The sequence below is a fragment of the Sinocyclocheilus rhinocerous genome, unplaced genomic scaffold (genome assembly GCF_001515625.1).
Source record: "Sinocyclocheilus rhinocerous isolate Xijiao unplaced genomic scaffold, SAMN03320098_v1.1 scaffold875, whole genome shotgun sequence".
In the NCBI taxonomy this organism is placed as follows: domain Eukaryota; kingdom Metazoa; phylum Chordata; class Actinopteri; order Cypriniformes; family Cyprinidae; genus Sinocyclocheilus; species Sinocyclocheilus rhinocerous.
The window spans coordinates 499,268-514,036 of NW_015659463.1; the positions used below are offsets into that span (position 1 = coordinate 499,268).

Sequence of the window (14,769 nt, forward strand, 5' to 3'; positions counted from 1 at the left end):
AGGAATTGGAACCTTTTGCCATATTAGAAGTCAATTTGAATCAAAATGGTTTTGAAACGGATATTTAAATGTTAAAAAAAAGTTACAGGCTACAGTCGTTTAAATTAGCCTAGTGAAAACAGTGGAACCAAAATAAAAAATTTATTAATCTGATATTAAATACGTTTTTTTTCATCTTCACCTTATATACAGTATATATATATATATATATACAAACACACACACACACACACATTATAAGCATACAATACAGTACTGTTTAAATTGGTTATATAACACAACTACATTCAATCTGCTGGTGATATTCTTTTTGTTAAAGGTCTGCTAAATTTGATTTAATCCATTATGAAAGGTAAAGTTAGTTAGTATTTCGTACCTGCTCGCCAAACTTGAGAAAGGAATTGGAACCTTTTGCCATATTAGAAGTCAATTTGAATCAAAATGGTTTTGAAACGGACTGATATTGATTAAAAAAAAGTTACAGGCTACAGTCGTTTAAATTAGCCTAGTGAAAACAGTGGAACCAAAATAAAAAATTTATTAATCTGATATTAAATACGTTTTTTTTCATCTTCACCTTATATACAGTATATATATATATATACACACACACACACACACACACATTATAAGCATACAATACAGTACTGTTTAAATTGGTTATATAACACAACTACATTCAATCTGCTGGTGATATTCTTTTTGTTAAAGGTCTGCTAAATTTGATTTAATCCATTATGAAAGGTAAAGTTAGTGATTACACTTGTCATGTTGATGTTGAAATCTCAACGGCGAGGCTGTAATGTCATAAGGCAGTAAACCGCCCTCAGCAAGAGCTTGTTTCAGCAGGATCACGGCCTCATAATACAGGTCTGAGAGGAGACGCACCTGCCCATTATGCTTCTTCTGACAACCTAGTTCAAGTTTATTTACATATACTGTTTAAAAAGTTTGGGGTTGATAAGATTTTTTTGTTTTGTTTTGTTTTAGAAAGCAGTGTCTTCTGCTCACCAAGGCTTTATTTATTTGATCAAAAATACAACAAAAACAGTAATATTCTGAAATATTTTTACAATTTAAAATAGATGTTTTCGATTTTAATATATTTTAAAATGGAATTTATTTATGTGATGTCACAGCTGAATTTTCAGCATCATTACTCCAGTCTTCAGTGTCACATGATCCTTCAGAAATCATCCTAAAGTGCTGATTTGAAACATTTCTTATTATTATGAATGTTGAAAACAGTTACGCTGCTTAATATTTTTGTTATTGTTTTTTTATTATACATTTTCTTCAGGATTCCTTGATGAACAGTATTTATTTGAACTCGTATGGTCAATTTAATGCATTCTTGCTAAAAAAAAATCTGAATACCCAATATTTTAAGGTAAACTAAACTAGAAATTCCTCATGACAATTTATAATTTTGCTGCTATTGTAACTCATGTTAACTATTAGTAAGCTGCTCATGTCTACCACTTACCATAAGCACCACTGAGGCAAGCAGTCTTTGCCCCGTGAGACCTTTGTTTCAGAGAAGTAACCATTCATTACTTCAAGAGCTGCGAGTGATCCACCATAAAGCAGATTCAAAGGTCCTTCATGAGTTCATCTGGGAAAGGTCATCACAGGAAGAGCGTGGTCCTGCGACTGTTGACCGTGAGTGCTTTATCTCAGCAGATAACCTTCAAAGACACCCCAGCCAAAAACAGAAGTCTTGCTCAACCACAGAAATAACCTCCATTATCAGGTGAACAAACGAAAACAAAAATACAGGCAGACTGCTGAAAGAGGGACACAACTGTAAGATACTGTAGTATATCTTTCTCTTCCACACTTCGAAAACCATCACACATGCAGTGGCCTCAAAAGCATTTGGAAATGACTTTAAAAGCCACACTTCAAAAAGTGTAAATATCATTGCATTTCAAATCAAGTGGCATTTGAAAGAAAAACACATTCAACCAAAGAATTGAAAATGAAAAAAAAAATTGGGGTTATAAAATGAAAAGCAATTACATTGAAAATATTTCTTTAAAAATATTTTAACTTAATATTTCGCTACAAGAAGACGTAGGGGGTTGACAAATCTGTGATGAAATTAATCTTCTAATTGTTTCTTTAATCAGCGATTCATTTATTAACATCTAGCAAGCTCAGCTATCAAGCTGCAGGCCCAATAAAAGGTGACAATAATGCAGCAGTGAAACGTTTCATAACCCTAAACCGCTACTTGTCAGGAAAGGACCTTGTTACAGGAAAAGCTATATGCTATTATGAAAATAGCTGATGTTATCTAACACAATAATATTTGTCATTTTTAAACAACGCCTAAACAACACCTAAATATTGTAAAAAGATGGTCTCAAATGCCAGATTTTGCTCTAACTTGACTCTCACATGACTCAAGTCAAATCTATTTGCGAATAGTCTTGTAAGCCAGGGTTCACTTTGAAGATAGATGTAAGAGAGGCAGGCGTTAATCATAAAACAGGGTTTGAAACAACACAACATTTTGTTTGAATTCAAATCAGCAGCAGCCAATCAGATTGCCTCTCTAAAGTAGGCCACAAAATTCAGTCATATCCAGAGACTGATTTTAGATGGGTGTTACCGCTCGTTTTTGCTTGAGAAGCTTCAGAGTTCAAAGCTTCTCTTCCCACAGTGAGATGGCATTTGGTGAATACACCTACAGCAGATCATTCATGTAAAAACAGGAACGTTTGCATGCAGCGTCTTGCTGATCTACCTTTGTGCAGTTTCTCACCCTAAGCCTTTCTGACCTGGAGTCTAAGCTCTGTAAAATACAGGAGGAAAGCTGGAACATGCCTAGCGACTGCTGAGTGGATAAACAGGAAATGTTAATGACCCCACTGTTCATGTTGACACGACAGTGAAGCAAAGTGTGACTTTCTGTTCTGGCTCATCAACAAATGACCAACATTTAAAAGAGCAAGAAAATAGTTCAGCTTTACTCTATTGTTTAAAATTAAAGGGGTCATATGATGCGATTTCATTTTTTCCTTTCTCTTTAGAGTGTTACAAGCTCTTGGTGCATAAAGAAGATCTGTAAAGTTGCAAAGACTAAAGTCTCAAATCCAAAGAGATATTCTTTATAATAGATTTTTTTTTTTTGAAAGAAGTCTCTTATGCTCACTAGTGCTGTTTTATTTGATCAAAAATGCAGTAAAACCACTAAAACATTATTGCAATTTTAAATAGCTGTTTTCTATTTGAATATATTTGGAAATGTAATTTATTTCTGTAATGCAAAGCTGAATTTTCAGCATCATTACTCCAGTCTTCAGCATCACACGATTCTTCAGAAATCATTCTAATATGCTGATTTGGTGCTTAAGAAATATTTAATATTATAATCAATGTTGGAAACAGTTGTGCTGCTTCATATTTCGTGGAAACTGTGATGCCTGTTTTCAGGATTTTTGATGAATAGAAAGTTTAAAAGAATTTCAAATTTAAAATAGGAGTCTTGAGAATTTAAAATCTGTCTTTACTGTCACTTTTGATCAGTTTAATTTGTCCTTGACGAATTTAAGTATTCTTTTCTTTTTTTTAAATCTTATTTTGAACAGCAGTATTAGATGAAATGATGAACAACTAAGATGTAATAAAAATATTAGAAACAAATTCTGCAAAAAATATTGGGATTTTTTTTTTTTTTTTGTGGCGAGGCATTTTAAAAACATCCATTTAAAAACTGTCTGAATAAAATCTTGGTCTGGTGATATTAAAGGCAGAGCAATCCAGTAAAATACACTTCATACACAACGGAAATGATACAAATGTTAACAATGATACCAAGAAAACCCCATGCTATCTTAAGGCAACAAGTAAGGGCAATTTTGTTATGCGCTAAGAAGAAATAGAATACAGGAGTATACGGGAGTGTCTGAAATAATTTTAAACCACTTCCATACACAAAACAAAAGGCTGTGCGTGAAGTTAATTAGGGAATTCTGCAAGACACTGAAACTCAGGGAAGTTACGAAAAGATTCAGTACACAGCAACTGGATGTCAAGTGATTAAAAAGGCTTGCCAGGGAATGACAGCACCGAGAACACTCCTGTTAAACTGCATGTGTCATACACTCTAGATCACACAACAGTTTTGTGTTTATCCAGGTCAGTTATGAGAAAACAAAGACGCCACGAGGAAGTCAGCAAGGCTACAGATAAGAACAGATCCCAACTAACAAATTAGAGTTAATCACCTGTTAGCAAACACTAAAGCTGCTCTCAGCTCGGCACACAAAAGACTGTGAGCAACACTCAGGGCGACAGAAGAGTGACAGCAGCATCATGTGAGCAGGAAGACGCGGTCAGAGATGTTGAACAACATCCTTATGTGTGTTTATCACCCTCCACTGACTCATCTGTTTAACCAGTGTCCATACAAAAGCTCAGATACAGAGACAGATAGATAGATAGATACTCAGAATAGCTGTGTGTGGTTTGGTGGGCGTGGCTTAAAAGCTCTAGCAGGAATTGCAGTCAGAAATTTTTACTGGGAAACTATGGGATTTTGGTGAATTTTGGTGATCAGTTCTGAGAATTCTGAGAGTCTGATTAGAAAACACAGAATACTGTCAGAACAGGCTGAACGTCTGTGTTTAGTTTGGTGGATGTTGCAATCACAAGTATGTACAATAAAACTATGATGGATTTGTGAAGCACATGACACTTGATGACACATTCACCTGTCAACACTCTTGACCTACTGAAGATCTGCAAACACTGATCAGGACAGCAGCAGTACTGCCGATACATTTCTGCAGAAATTACATTCTGGTTCACATAAGGGAAGACAAGGATTTTCCACACTGGCATGAAGGATTATATAAACCCTTCCAAACTTCACTGCACTGGTGAAGAGCATTTTGTTGTACAGGGATCACTAAAGCACTGCAAATTTTTTGGTAAATTTTAGCGCCCCCTGTTGTCACAAAAAGATTAATCTCCAATTACATGACTAGCACTTCCTAAAGGAATATCCCGAGTTCTAAACAAGTTAAGCTCCTTTAACATAATCTATGACAGTATCAATTGGAAATCACAAGAAGTTCCTAAGAAGACATTTCTATTTCTTTTTCACTAGTATCCATGCACATATTGTGCTGAAGTAAACCTATGTTAAGTGGCTTTACATGACAGGAATTCTACTGTTAAACTGCACGACTGTAAATGCAGTGACAAGCTGGTGTGTCATCAGATTCAGTACTGTCACCTAGTGTTTTTAAAGAAACTTCAAATAATTTTCTGTGGTAATAATCAGCATTCCATTGTAATGAACCCGGAACATTTATTAAAGCACAGAATGTCTTTGTGCTGACGTTTTCCTTTAGGAACATAATGAAGTTAAGATTGAAGTGTCACTCAGCAATGTTTATACACACATTCACATCAGCATTATAACATATTAACATAACCATAATGATACGAACTCGATTTTTGGACGAACACCCTGAAGTCACCTTAAAGCAGATGGGAAGCCAACAGGTCGTAACAGAACACCTGCCATTGCTACAGCACCCACTGGCCATCTGCAGCCCTACAGCTGACCCATAACTATCAGCTAGCACATTTCTGTTACGAACTCACTGAGTTCAGAATAGCATGTATACTGCAGAAATAGTATGCATGCTGTGCACAACAATTTTTCTGTATATATATATATATATCCCACAATGAAATGTGCTCCACTTGACCTTCCATTTATGGTGTGATGAATGTCCTTAAAGCAATCTCCTACAAGATTCATTCTTGATCAGCCTGCCAAAGACATTTCTACACAAAATTGAATTAAAAGTGAAAAACAATATTATTTCCAATAACTGGATTTCACCCCAAAATCAATGAAAAAAAAAAGGAAGGAATTCCAATTTGTACAAAAAAGTAGCCTATTTTTGGAATCATTATTATTATCATTGCATTATGACCATTACACCATGCATTATATTCATGATAATTAAGCATATGTCCTAACAAATTCCTATTACCACGATGCAAAAAAAAAAAATGTATATGTATATATGTATACGGTATGTATGTAAGTGTGTATGTATATATTATTTCGGAGATGATTGCATTTTGAGGAAAATATATTTGAAATTATAAATTGAGGAAATTATATTGTATAAACAGAAAGTAAGTCTATTATTATTATTATTGCATTGTGGAGGTATTTTTCATGGTAATAAAACATGTTTTACCAAGAAATACTCATTACTATGATGCAAAATGTCATTACTATAATGCAAAATATTACATTTAAATTTTATATGGTAGATATTGTATATATTAATTTGTATCGTATATATTTTATTTTTTTGTAAATTTGTAAAAAATAAAAAAATTTTTGTACTTTTTTTTACTACAGTACAAAACTATTACAGCAAAGAGAATCCTCATTAAAAATAATAGGAATTAAAAACTAAAACATTACAGTTATGTAAACAAACATTACAGAAATGTCACAATGTAAAAACTATGGTTCTAAAATAGACTTAATTTTCACATTACAAATGATTATTATTATTATTACTACTACTACTACTAGTAGTAGTATTGGATACGGAAGAGGATTAGGGCCAAGCAATAATAAAAAATTAAAATCATCTCGAGATTAAAGTCGTTAAATTTCAAGAAAAAAGTTTAGATAAAATGTTGAGATTAAACTCATAACATTTCTAGAATAGTCATGTTTCGAGAAAAAACTCGTTAAATTTCGAGAAAAAATGACGAAATAAAATGTTGAGAATAAACTCATTAAATTACGAGAAAAAGTCGTTAAATTGCGAGAAAAAAAAGTCGAGATAAAATGTTGAGAATAAACTCATTAAATTACAAAAAAAAAACGTTACATTTTGAGAAAAGAACTCGTTAAATTTTGAGAAAAAAATTGAGAATAAACACACTCGTGTCATGTTCATTTCATCTGGTTGGACAGTGTTATTAAGCGTTTGCAGTGGGGTGGGTCGGAGAGTAATGCAATGTATCATATCGTATATACGATCGACTGGGTTCCAGTCAGTCTTTTGCCAAACTCACTTTTCTTCCTTTTCTCATCACATATCACATCGGAAAAGTGGAAATCAATTGCTTAACGAGCGTTTAATAATAATGTAATAATTAGGTAGGTTTAGTGTTACGGAGTCAGTAAGCAATTCACTTTATAGATATACAAAGAAATTCCTGAGGTATAATCAAAGCAAGAAATGGTTGAAATGAAACCGATATAGACACAAAGTGAGATTACTGTGAAGTCAGAAGAGGTCATTACTGGAGAAGCGCTTTTATTGGTAGACGACCCTGACAAATAAAAAATACACTCACATTCACACACACTCGAAACATTTTCCTCCAACACATTGAGAGTGAAATAAAAACAACTGTGAAATAGCCAGGAAATATTCCTATAAATATTGCAACATATGGAAAGACATATAAATACAAGAATACTCTATAGGTTTAGAAAAGGAGAGTGCAAAACCATTCTGATGAGTCCTTAATACTCTCAATACATGTGAGAATAAATGTGTGTGTGTGTGTGTGTGTGTGTTTGTTGTATTCGCATCACTGTGTTCACGAGGGAAGCTGACAAACCAGCAGGGAAAGTGAGTAAGGAAAGTCAGGGAAAGACAGATGGAAGGAAGGGGGTGTGACTAATCAGGTGAGTGCTGCTTCCTGATTGGCTGCTCGTGTGCTGATTGGCAGCTCTAGGTGAGATATTAGGCTCTCAGAGACCAGCATCATTGTAGGTCAGGCTGGGAACCTTCAGGATGCTCTGGGCGTTTTCCTCCACCAGGGGGCGCCATTTCACTTCTCCTGTTAAAAGCAGGTCCTCCCCATCCAGAGCATCGATGAACTGCATCTGTGTGGAGATAAGAACATCTGTATCATCTGTGGCTGCTAAATAATCACAGTATATTCTGACCAAAAATTTCAACTATGTTCTCAGGACAAAGGCTATTTCTTTTTCCAGAAATGTCAGGTTGGAGCAAGTTGACAGTAGGGTTACTATAGTCAACAAAAAACGAAAATAAAAATAAGTAAGTAAATAAAATAAAATAAAAATCGTAAAATAAATTAAATTTATACTTTCAATAAAATAAATGGACTATTACAAATGACAAAACACATCAAAATTACAAAAACGTTAAAATGAAAACGGAAAATATAAAAATAAATGATTAAAATTATATTTGCTTTTTCTTGACCAATTTTGTGTTTCATAATTGTTTTATGGTTTCAATTGCACTTTAAAGGCCATTTAAAAGATGCATTCCAATACAAATATGCTTTGGAAAAGGGCTTTTTGTACTTTGCGGTGCTTAAAAAAAAAAAAAAAGTATTATCAAATGTGTGGCAATAAACAGCATCTTCTCCTTGTGAAAACTTGCCACAAGTGTGCATGTGTATCTATTCACCTTGGAAATAACAATGTTCAAAAGCTTTTTTTTGTTGTTGTTGCCAAGACTTTAAGATATGACGTAATGCCAAAAAAATAAAAATAAATAAATACATTATAGTGAAAAGTGTGACAACTAGCCCTTGTTAACTATACAATGAATTCACAAAATACAAGCGTGGTCCAAACGCAGAGGCTGAACCTCACAGCGAGCCTGAATGAATCCAGGTTCAATTTCCATCACTTCTATAACAGCGCTGTAAAAAGACAGACCTCAATGAATCCACCTCCTAGTGTTTAAAACAGGCACACTAATTTAAACTGGGCTACAGTGAAGACAGCTGTGCTAATGAACGCAGATCCAGAGCAGCGTCCCGGGAACTAATTACAAACCGATGAAAACTCAACAGACAGTTTCAGCTATAAAGTCTGACTGGATGAGCCATCTGCTAAACGCACAGACATACAATGCTGTTCAAAAGTGTGGTCAGTATGATTTTTTTTTTTAAGGATACTATACGTTCAATACACAAGAATGCATTAAATTGATCAAAAGAGAAAGTCAAGACATTTAAAAATGTTACAAAAGATTTCAATTTCAAATAAATGATGTTTTTTTTTTTTAACACTTATTCAAAAAAATCCTGGAAAAATTATGATTTCCACAAAAATATGAAGCAGCACAACTGTTTTCAACATTGATAATAATCAGAAATGTTTCTTGAGCAGCAAATTAGCATATTAGAATGATTTCTGAAAGATCATGTGACACTGAAAACTGGAGCAATGATGCTGAAAATTCAGCTTTGCATCACAGGAATAAATGACATGCTAAAATATATTCAAATAAAAAACAGTTACTTTAAATTGCATTAATATTTCACAATATTACTGTTTTTACTGTATTTTTGATTCAGATTTTTCAAACCATTTCCTTTTGTATTTCACCAAATAAAGGAAGTCATAGGGGTTTGGAATGACACGAGGTGGAGTAAATTTGCTTATTTGGGGTGAAATATCATGTGGTCCGTTTCATTTCCAAACTCAAACTCACATCTCAGCTTGGAAAAAAGTTGCCACACTTTAAATGAGCCAGTGGAGCATTCTTAATGCTGCAGGAGTTTAAAAACAGAAAGTCAAACACACACACACACGATGATGTCAGAGCTAGCGGGTGTTTGTCGAGAGCAATTAGCGTTGAATAACGATGCAGTCAAGCACCGGCGCACATATGCGAGCGCACCGTGTGACTTCATCAGGAGAGGCCGCTGTAGCCATGGCGACGGTGTCCCTCTCTGCGCTGTGTCATCAGTCGCTGCCATGCTTCATGTGCTGCACCTGTGACTGTTTTCTTTTCTTTTCACCTTCTCACTCGCTCCAGCTCTCCTTCTGCTCCTCACTCCATCCCGAGCTAAGCAGGCCCCTGACGCTCGGGGGCCGACGGATGACGCTTATTTGTTGTTTTTCTTTCTTTTCTCCGAATGCCTGCAGGCACCAGCATAACGCACTCCTCTCGCAAACGCTCTCGTTCGTAATAAATTCCTGCCCGCACCTGTAATGAGCTCATGGCCTCGGCAGTGATGGAGAACTATCGTTGTGTGCTTTGTCGAAAGATGAGAGCGCTTGATGGGGGCTTTAGATGGACTTTGTTCCAGACACTCATACACTGATAGACAAAGGCATTGGGAAAAGGTCAAAAAGTAAACCCTAAAGGCTGACATTGTAATATACAGTAGAAAACATGAAACTGTTTAATACTTTTGATATTTAACAAAGAAAGAAGTCTGAGCTATAGCAGAAAAAAAAAAATAAGAGACAACATACGGTCAGCAAGTCATGGGCTAGGGTCAGGTCTTATTTTGGGATAATGGCCATCAGACTATACAACATCCTGTTTATTACAGGCCAATTCAGCAAATAAATAAATAACTAGAAACAAAGCACTTACCACCAACTATGACAGTAATACGTTGTTGTATTCATGCACTATGGCAAGCATCACTATGAGAAAAAAACTGTGCATTTAATATTAGAATCTATGAATTAAAAATTAAAAATAATTTACAATTTTACAAAAATAGTTTTTAATTTTCACAAAATTAAATAATCCCCAAAATAAAATAAAATAAAACAAGATACATAAAATTATTTGAAAAATAAATAAATACATGTAAAATAAATAAATAAATATGAATAATCTCATTGTCAAACAGACAAAATAAAATAAAACTAACCAAAAAAAATTTAAGTTCACAAATATAATATATTAAAAAATAAACAATTAAATACATAACAAATATTAGACATTAAATTAGCTTTTAACAGCACATTTTGGACCCTGCAACCAGACACTGAAAAGTACAATCATATCATACCTTGAGCAAAAAAGAAACATATATATTTATATACTGTAATGTGTATATGTATATTTTTAAACAAACCTTGATTAATAAAGGCTGTAAAAAAAATAGTTGTGCACTGTTAGTTTATGATACCTAATACATTAACAGCATTGAACATTGTAAATTGTTACCCATGAAACATTTGAATCTGAAACACTTTTTCCTAAAACAACCAGAACAGTTCAATCTGCTTTATTTCGTTTCAAGAACTCAAGTCTTGGTGGAAAAGCCTATTGTTAGCAAAATTACTGACACACATTGGCGTGGCAGATCAACAGTTCCTGTTTGTGTTTACATCCGTCTCACGCCACTCTGGCCAGAGGGTAAGGTGTGCGCTGGAGGAATCTCTCAGAGATTCACGCCAATGAGTGAGCTTGTCTACGAATGTGACACAGAATCAGAAAAACTGTAGAAATGTCACAAACGCCTGAATTACAAAAGGATTCGGAACTAGTAATTGCTAGGATGTGTGGGTGTGACAGAATGTGGGTGAAAGAAGTTGGGCTGCGCAATTTGGTATAAAAAAAATCATGGCAATTTTTTTTTGAACAAATGATGTGCAATTTGATATATATTCACACACTACAGTACATACACTACCTTTCAAAGGTTTGGGGTAGGTAAGAGTTTTTAATGTTTTTGAAAGTGTCTTTTACGTTCACTAAAACTGCATTTATCTGATCAAAATTGCAGTAAAAACTGTAATATTGTGAAATATTATTATCATTTCAAATAACTCTTTTCTATTTAAATATATTTTAACATATCATTTATTTCTGTGATAAAAAAAAACAGAAACTGTTGTCGCTCAAAAAAACATTTCTTATTATTATCAATGTTGAAAACAGTTGTGCTGCTTAATAATTTTATGAAAACCATGATACATTTCTTTCAGGATTATTTGATGAAGAGAAAGTTTAAAAGAACAGCATTTATTTGAAATTGAAATTTTTTGTAATATTAAAAATGTCTTTACTGTCACTTTGGATCAATTTAATGTGTCCTTACTCAATTAAATTTTCTTAAAGGGGTCATATGATGCGATTTCAAGTTTTCCTTTCTATATATATCACTCTCACGTGAACCAAAAGTGGAATTATTAAAAAAATTAAATAAAATAAAAAGTAACTTTGCATTCACATTGCATCTGGAGTTCAAAGTGGACTCAGACCACATTTTTGTCCACTTTTGTAGTAATGGGACCTTAGCACTTTTCACATGTTTACAGTATTTTTTGGAACCCAGTCAACCAAAACATATTATTTTATTATAATACTATATTCATTATTACTCAAACATAAACTCCCATCCCTTCCTCAGACTTTATAACTGAAATATACCCAAATGAATTAGAAACTAATCAATTCAGAATACAAGAAGGCATGAATCTGAATCAGGAAATCTGTACCAACCCTTGGGCATCATTTTAACTCTGCACCAAAAAACATGTTGTGAATGGTAGACCAAAATGGATTGCTTTTACTGACACTTTTCACAATTAAATTGCAGTAGTGATAATCATAATCTTGATTATGTTTCTCATGAATTGTGCAGCTCTAGCATGGATGTTGTTGAGGCTGAAGAGGGGCTCATGAAGGGGTGAAAGGGAAAGCTCTCCACAAACACACAGTAAATGCTGAACCCAATGAATGTCACATTATGGGGTGGAGATGGGGGGCGTTTGCTTGTTAAACACAGTGCCAGTTGATCTGAGTGACGGAGTGGGTGACGTGCAGCACTCCAATGTGTTTATGTGTGTGAGGAAGTCGGAGCTGTATATACACACACGTTTCTGTTTGCACAGGAGTAGAGAATTGCCTCTGACCATTCACACACACACACACTGACCTGTTTGCGGACGTATTCGACCATCAGCTCAAGCTGTCTGGGGTCTTCACACTGTCTGTTGAACATGTTTCTCCAGAGCGCTGCCGCAAGAACGCAATCGTCTGACAGAATTCCCTAAAACATACAGAAGAGATGCCAAACTTACTGTTAACTCTTGACAGTTCTTGATTGACAGTTATGATATGCAAAACTAGTACTGATAATAGTCAATAACTTTGGGCTTAACCGCTTACCTCATCATAACCAAAAAGCGCAGCGTAGAATGTCTCTGTCATCACCTTCATGCTCTCCTTTCTTTGAATGGCATCAATCTGTGAAAAAGGTAACGAGAAACAATGAATTAAAAAGCAATATTCAGACCACTTCACCATAACTAGTGACAGACAAACAGTGGTCAGGCCCATTTAATCATAATTCACAATTTTCTGCTGTGATATTATCGGTATTGGACAATAACCTTGCCGAAAACAAATGTAAATCTGTCAAAAATAATAAAATACAACTAAACTCAAATAAATAAAAAAATAAAATAAAATTGAACTTAAAAATAATAATAAAACTAAAAAATACAATTGAACTACACCAAAAATAAAAATTAAATTAAATTGTATTAGCAGATAATTTTGGACCCTGAAAGCAGTTACTGAAAGGTACAATCACATCATATTTAACCTAAAATGAGAAATATAAGTAGAGAATTTTTACTGTGACTTTTGTTTACTTTTTTAAAGCATCAAGGACAAGTGAAAAAATTAAGTAAAACACAATATTTACACCAGTTTGGACAATTAGTATCCAACTGAAATATTGGTCAGGACGATTAATCACAATTCACAACTTCCCGATGTTGATATTATGGGCACTGGCCAATAATTCTGTTGATGAAGTTAAATAATTCTAATATCAAAAGGAATAAAACTAGACAAATAAAACTAAAATAACAATAAATTACAAAAATAAAAAATTAGCCATTAACAGATCATTTTGGACCCTAAAATCAGCCATTGAGAAGTACAATCATACCTTGAATGAAAAAAATGTGAGTGGAGATTCTTCATTGTGACTTTTGTTGGTCATCATTTAGATAATTAAAACACAACAAAATATTCACAACTAGTGACAGATTGAAAATATAAAATAAAATAAAAATTAGCCATTAACAGATAATTTTGGATCATGAAAAGTACAATAATGTCATACTATGAGCAAAAAAAAAAAAGAAAAAAAAAAGAGGAGATTCTCAGATTCTCACACCATGACTTTTGTTTAATTTGTAAAGCATCATTTAGATGCTAACAGGTGATAGAGTGATTGAGTCTCTGCCTAATACTGAGGTCACAGTTATGCATTTAGTCAGAGCTGAAATAGTCCTTGGCATTAAATATCAAACACATGGATGATAATGCAACAATGTTAACCCCGAAAACAAAAGCAGGACTGGATCTGAAGCGAGGGGCCTGCCCAGGTGCTTCGCTCCATATGAATCTAAACACACATACGCACAACGGCCACAGACACCAACCCTTGGGAGGTTTTGGGTGGGGAGATTTTCAAAACAAGTGTGTTTATTCTTAAGTCTTGTATGTCGGGTTTTCTGCATGCTTGGAGTGCGTCGGGTCACAGTGTGTGTGTGCTCGTGTGCGCACGGGGCAGAAAAGCACCTGTGCATAATTACGCAGACCTGCAAATAATCAATCTCATCTGGCTGTGCTTTAACTCTTCTACCCGCCCCGTCTTCTCTGCACGCTCGCTCTCCTTTGTGTTCCTGCCCACAGCTCAAAACATTCGACGCAAGCATGTGAACGTTCATTCTGAGCAATTCTCTTTTGCTTTCAGAGAACGCTACAAATCAATTTACTGAATGAGTGAATGATTACAACTACTGGTCACCAAATGAATTAATGAACAAGTCAATTGATTGAAATTACTCTTTCGGAACAAATTTGAGTGAATGATTCAAATATTCACTGAAATACTCTAAAACAGGGGTCTCCAACCTTTTTTACACCACAGACCGTTTACGTTTGGAAAATACTCTCGTGGACCAGCTGGGCGGTGGGAGGGGGGGTGGGGGGTGTATGGGGATAT

At 34.5% G+C, this 14,769-nt stretch overlaps 1 protein-coding gene across 1 annotated transcript in view; it reads right to left on the reverse strand.

Annotated features, from left to right (window-relative positions):
• Window positions 1-7,349: 7,349 nt before the first annotated feature.
• The window catches only part of LOC107723922 (ubiquinol-cytochrome-c reductase complex assembly factor 1-like), a 23,894-nt gene continuing 16,474 nt past the window's right edge, over window positions 7,350-14,769 (reverse strand). Inside the window, exons 7-9 of the mRNA XM_016532651.1 lie at window positions 12,915-12,992; window positions 12,682-12,795; window positions 7,350-7,894 (exon numbers count right to left, since the gene is read on the reverse strand). Of these exons, the coding sequence (XP_016388137.1) occupies window positions 7,760-7,894; window positions 12,682-12,795; window positions 12,915-12,992 (327 nt within the window). The 3' untranslated portion in view covers window positions 7,350-7,759. The remainder of the gene's footprint in view (window positions 7,895-12,681; window positions 12,796-12,914; window positions 12,993-14,769) is intronic.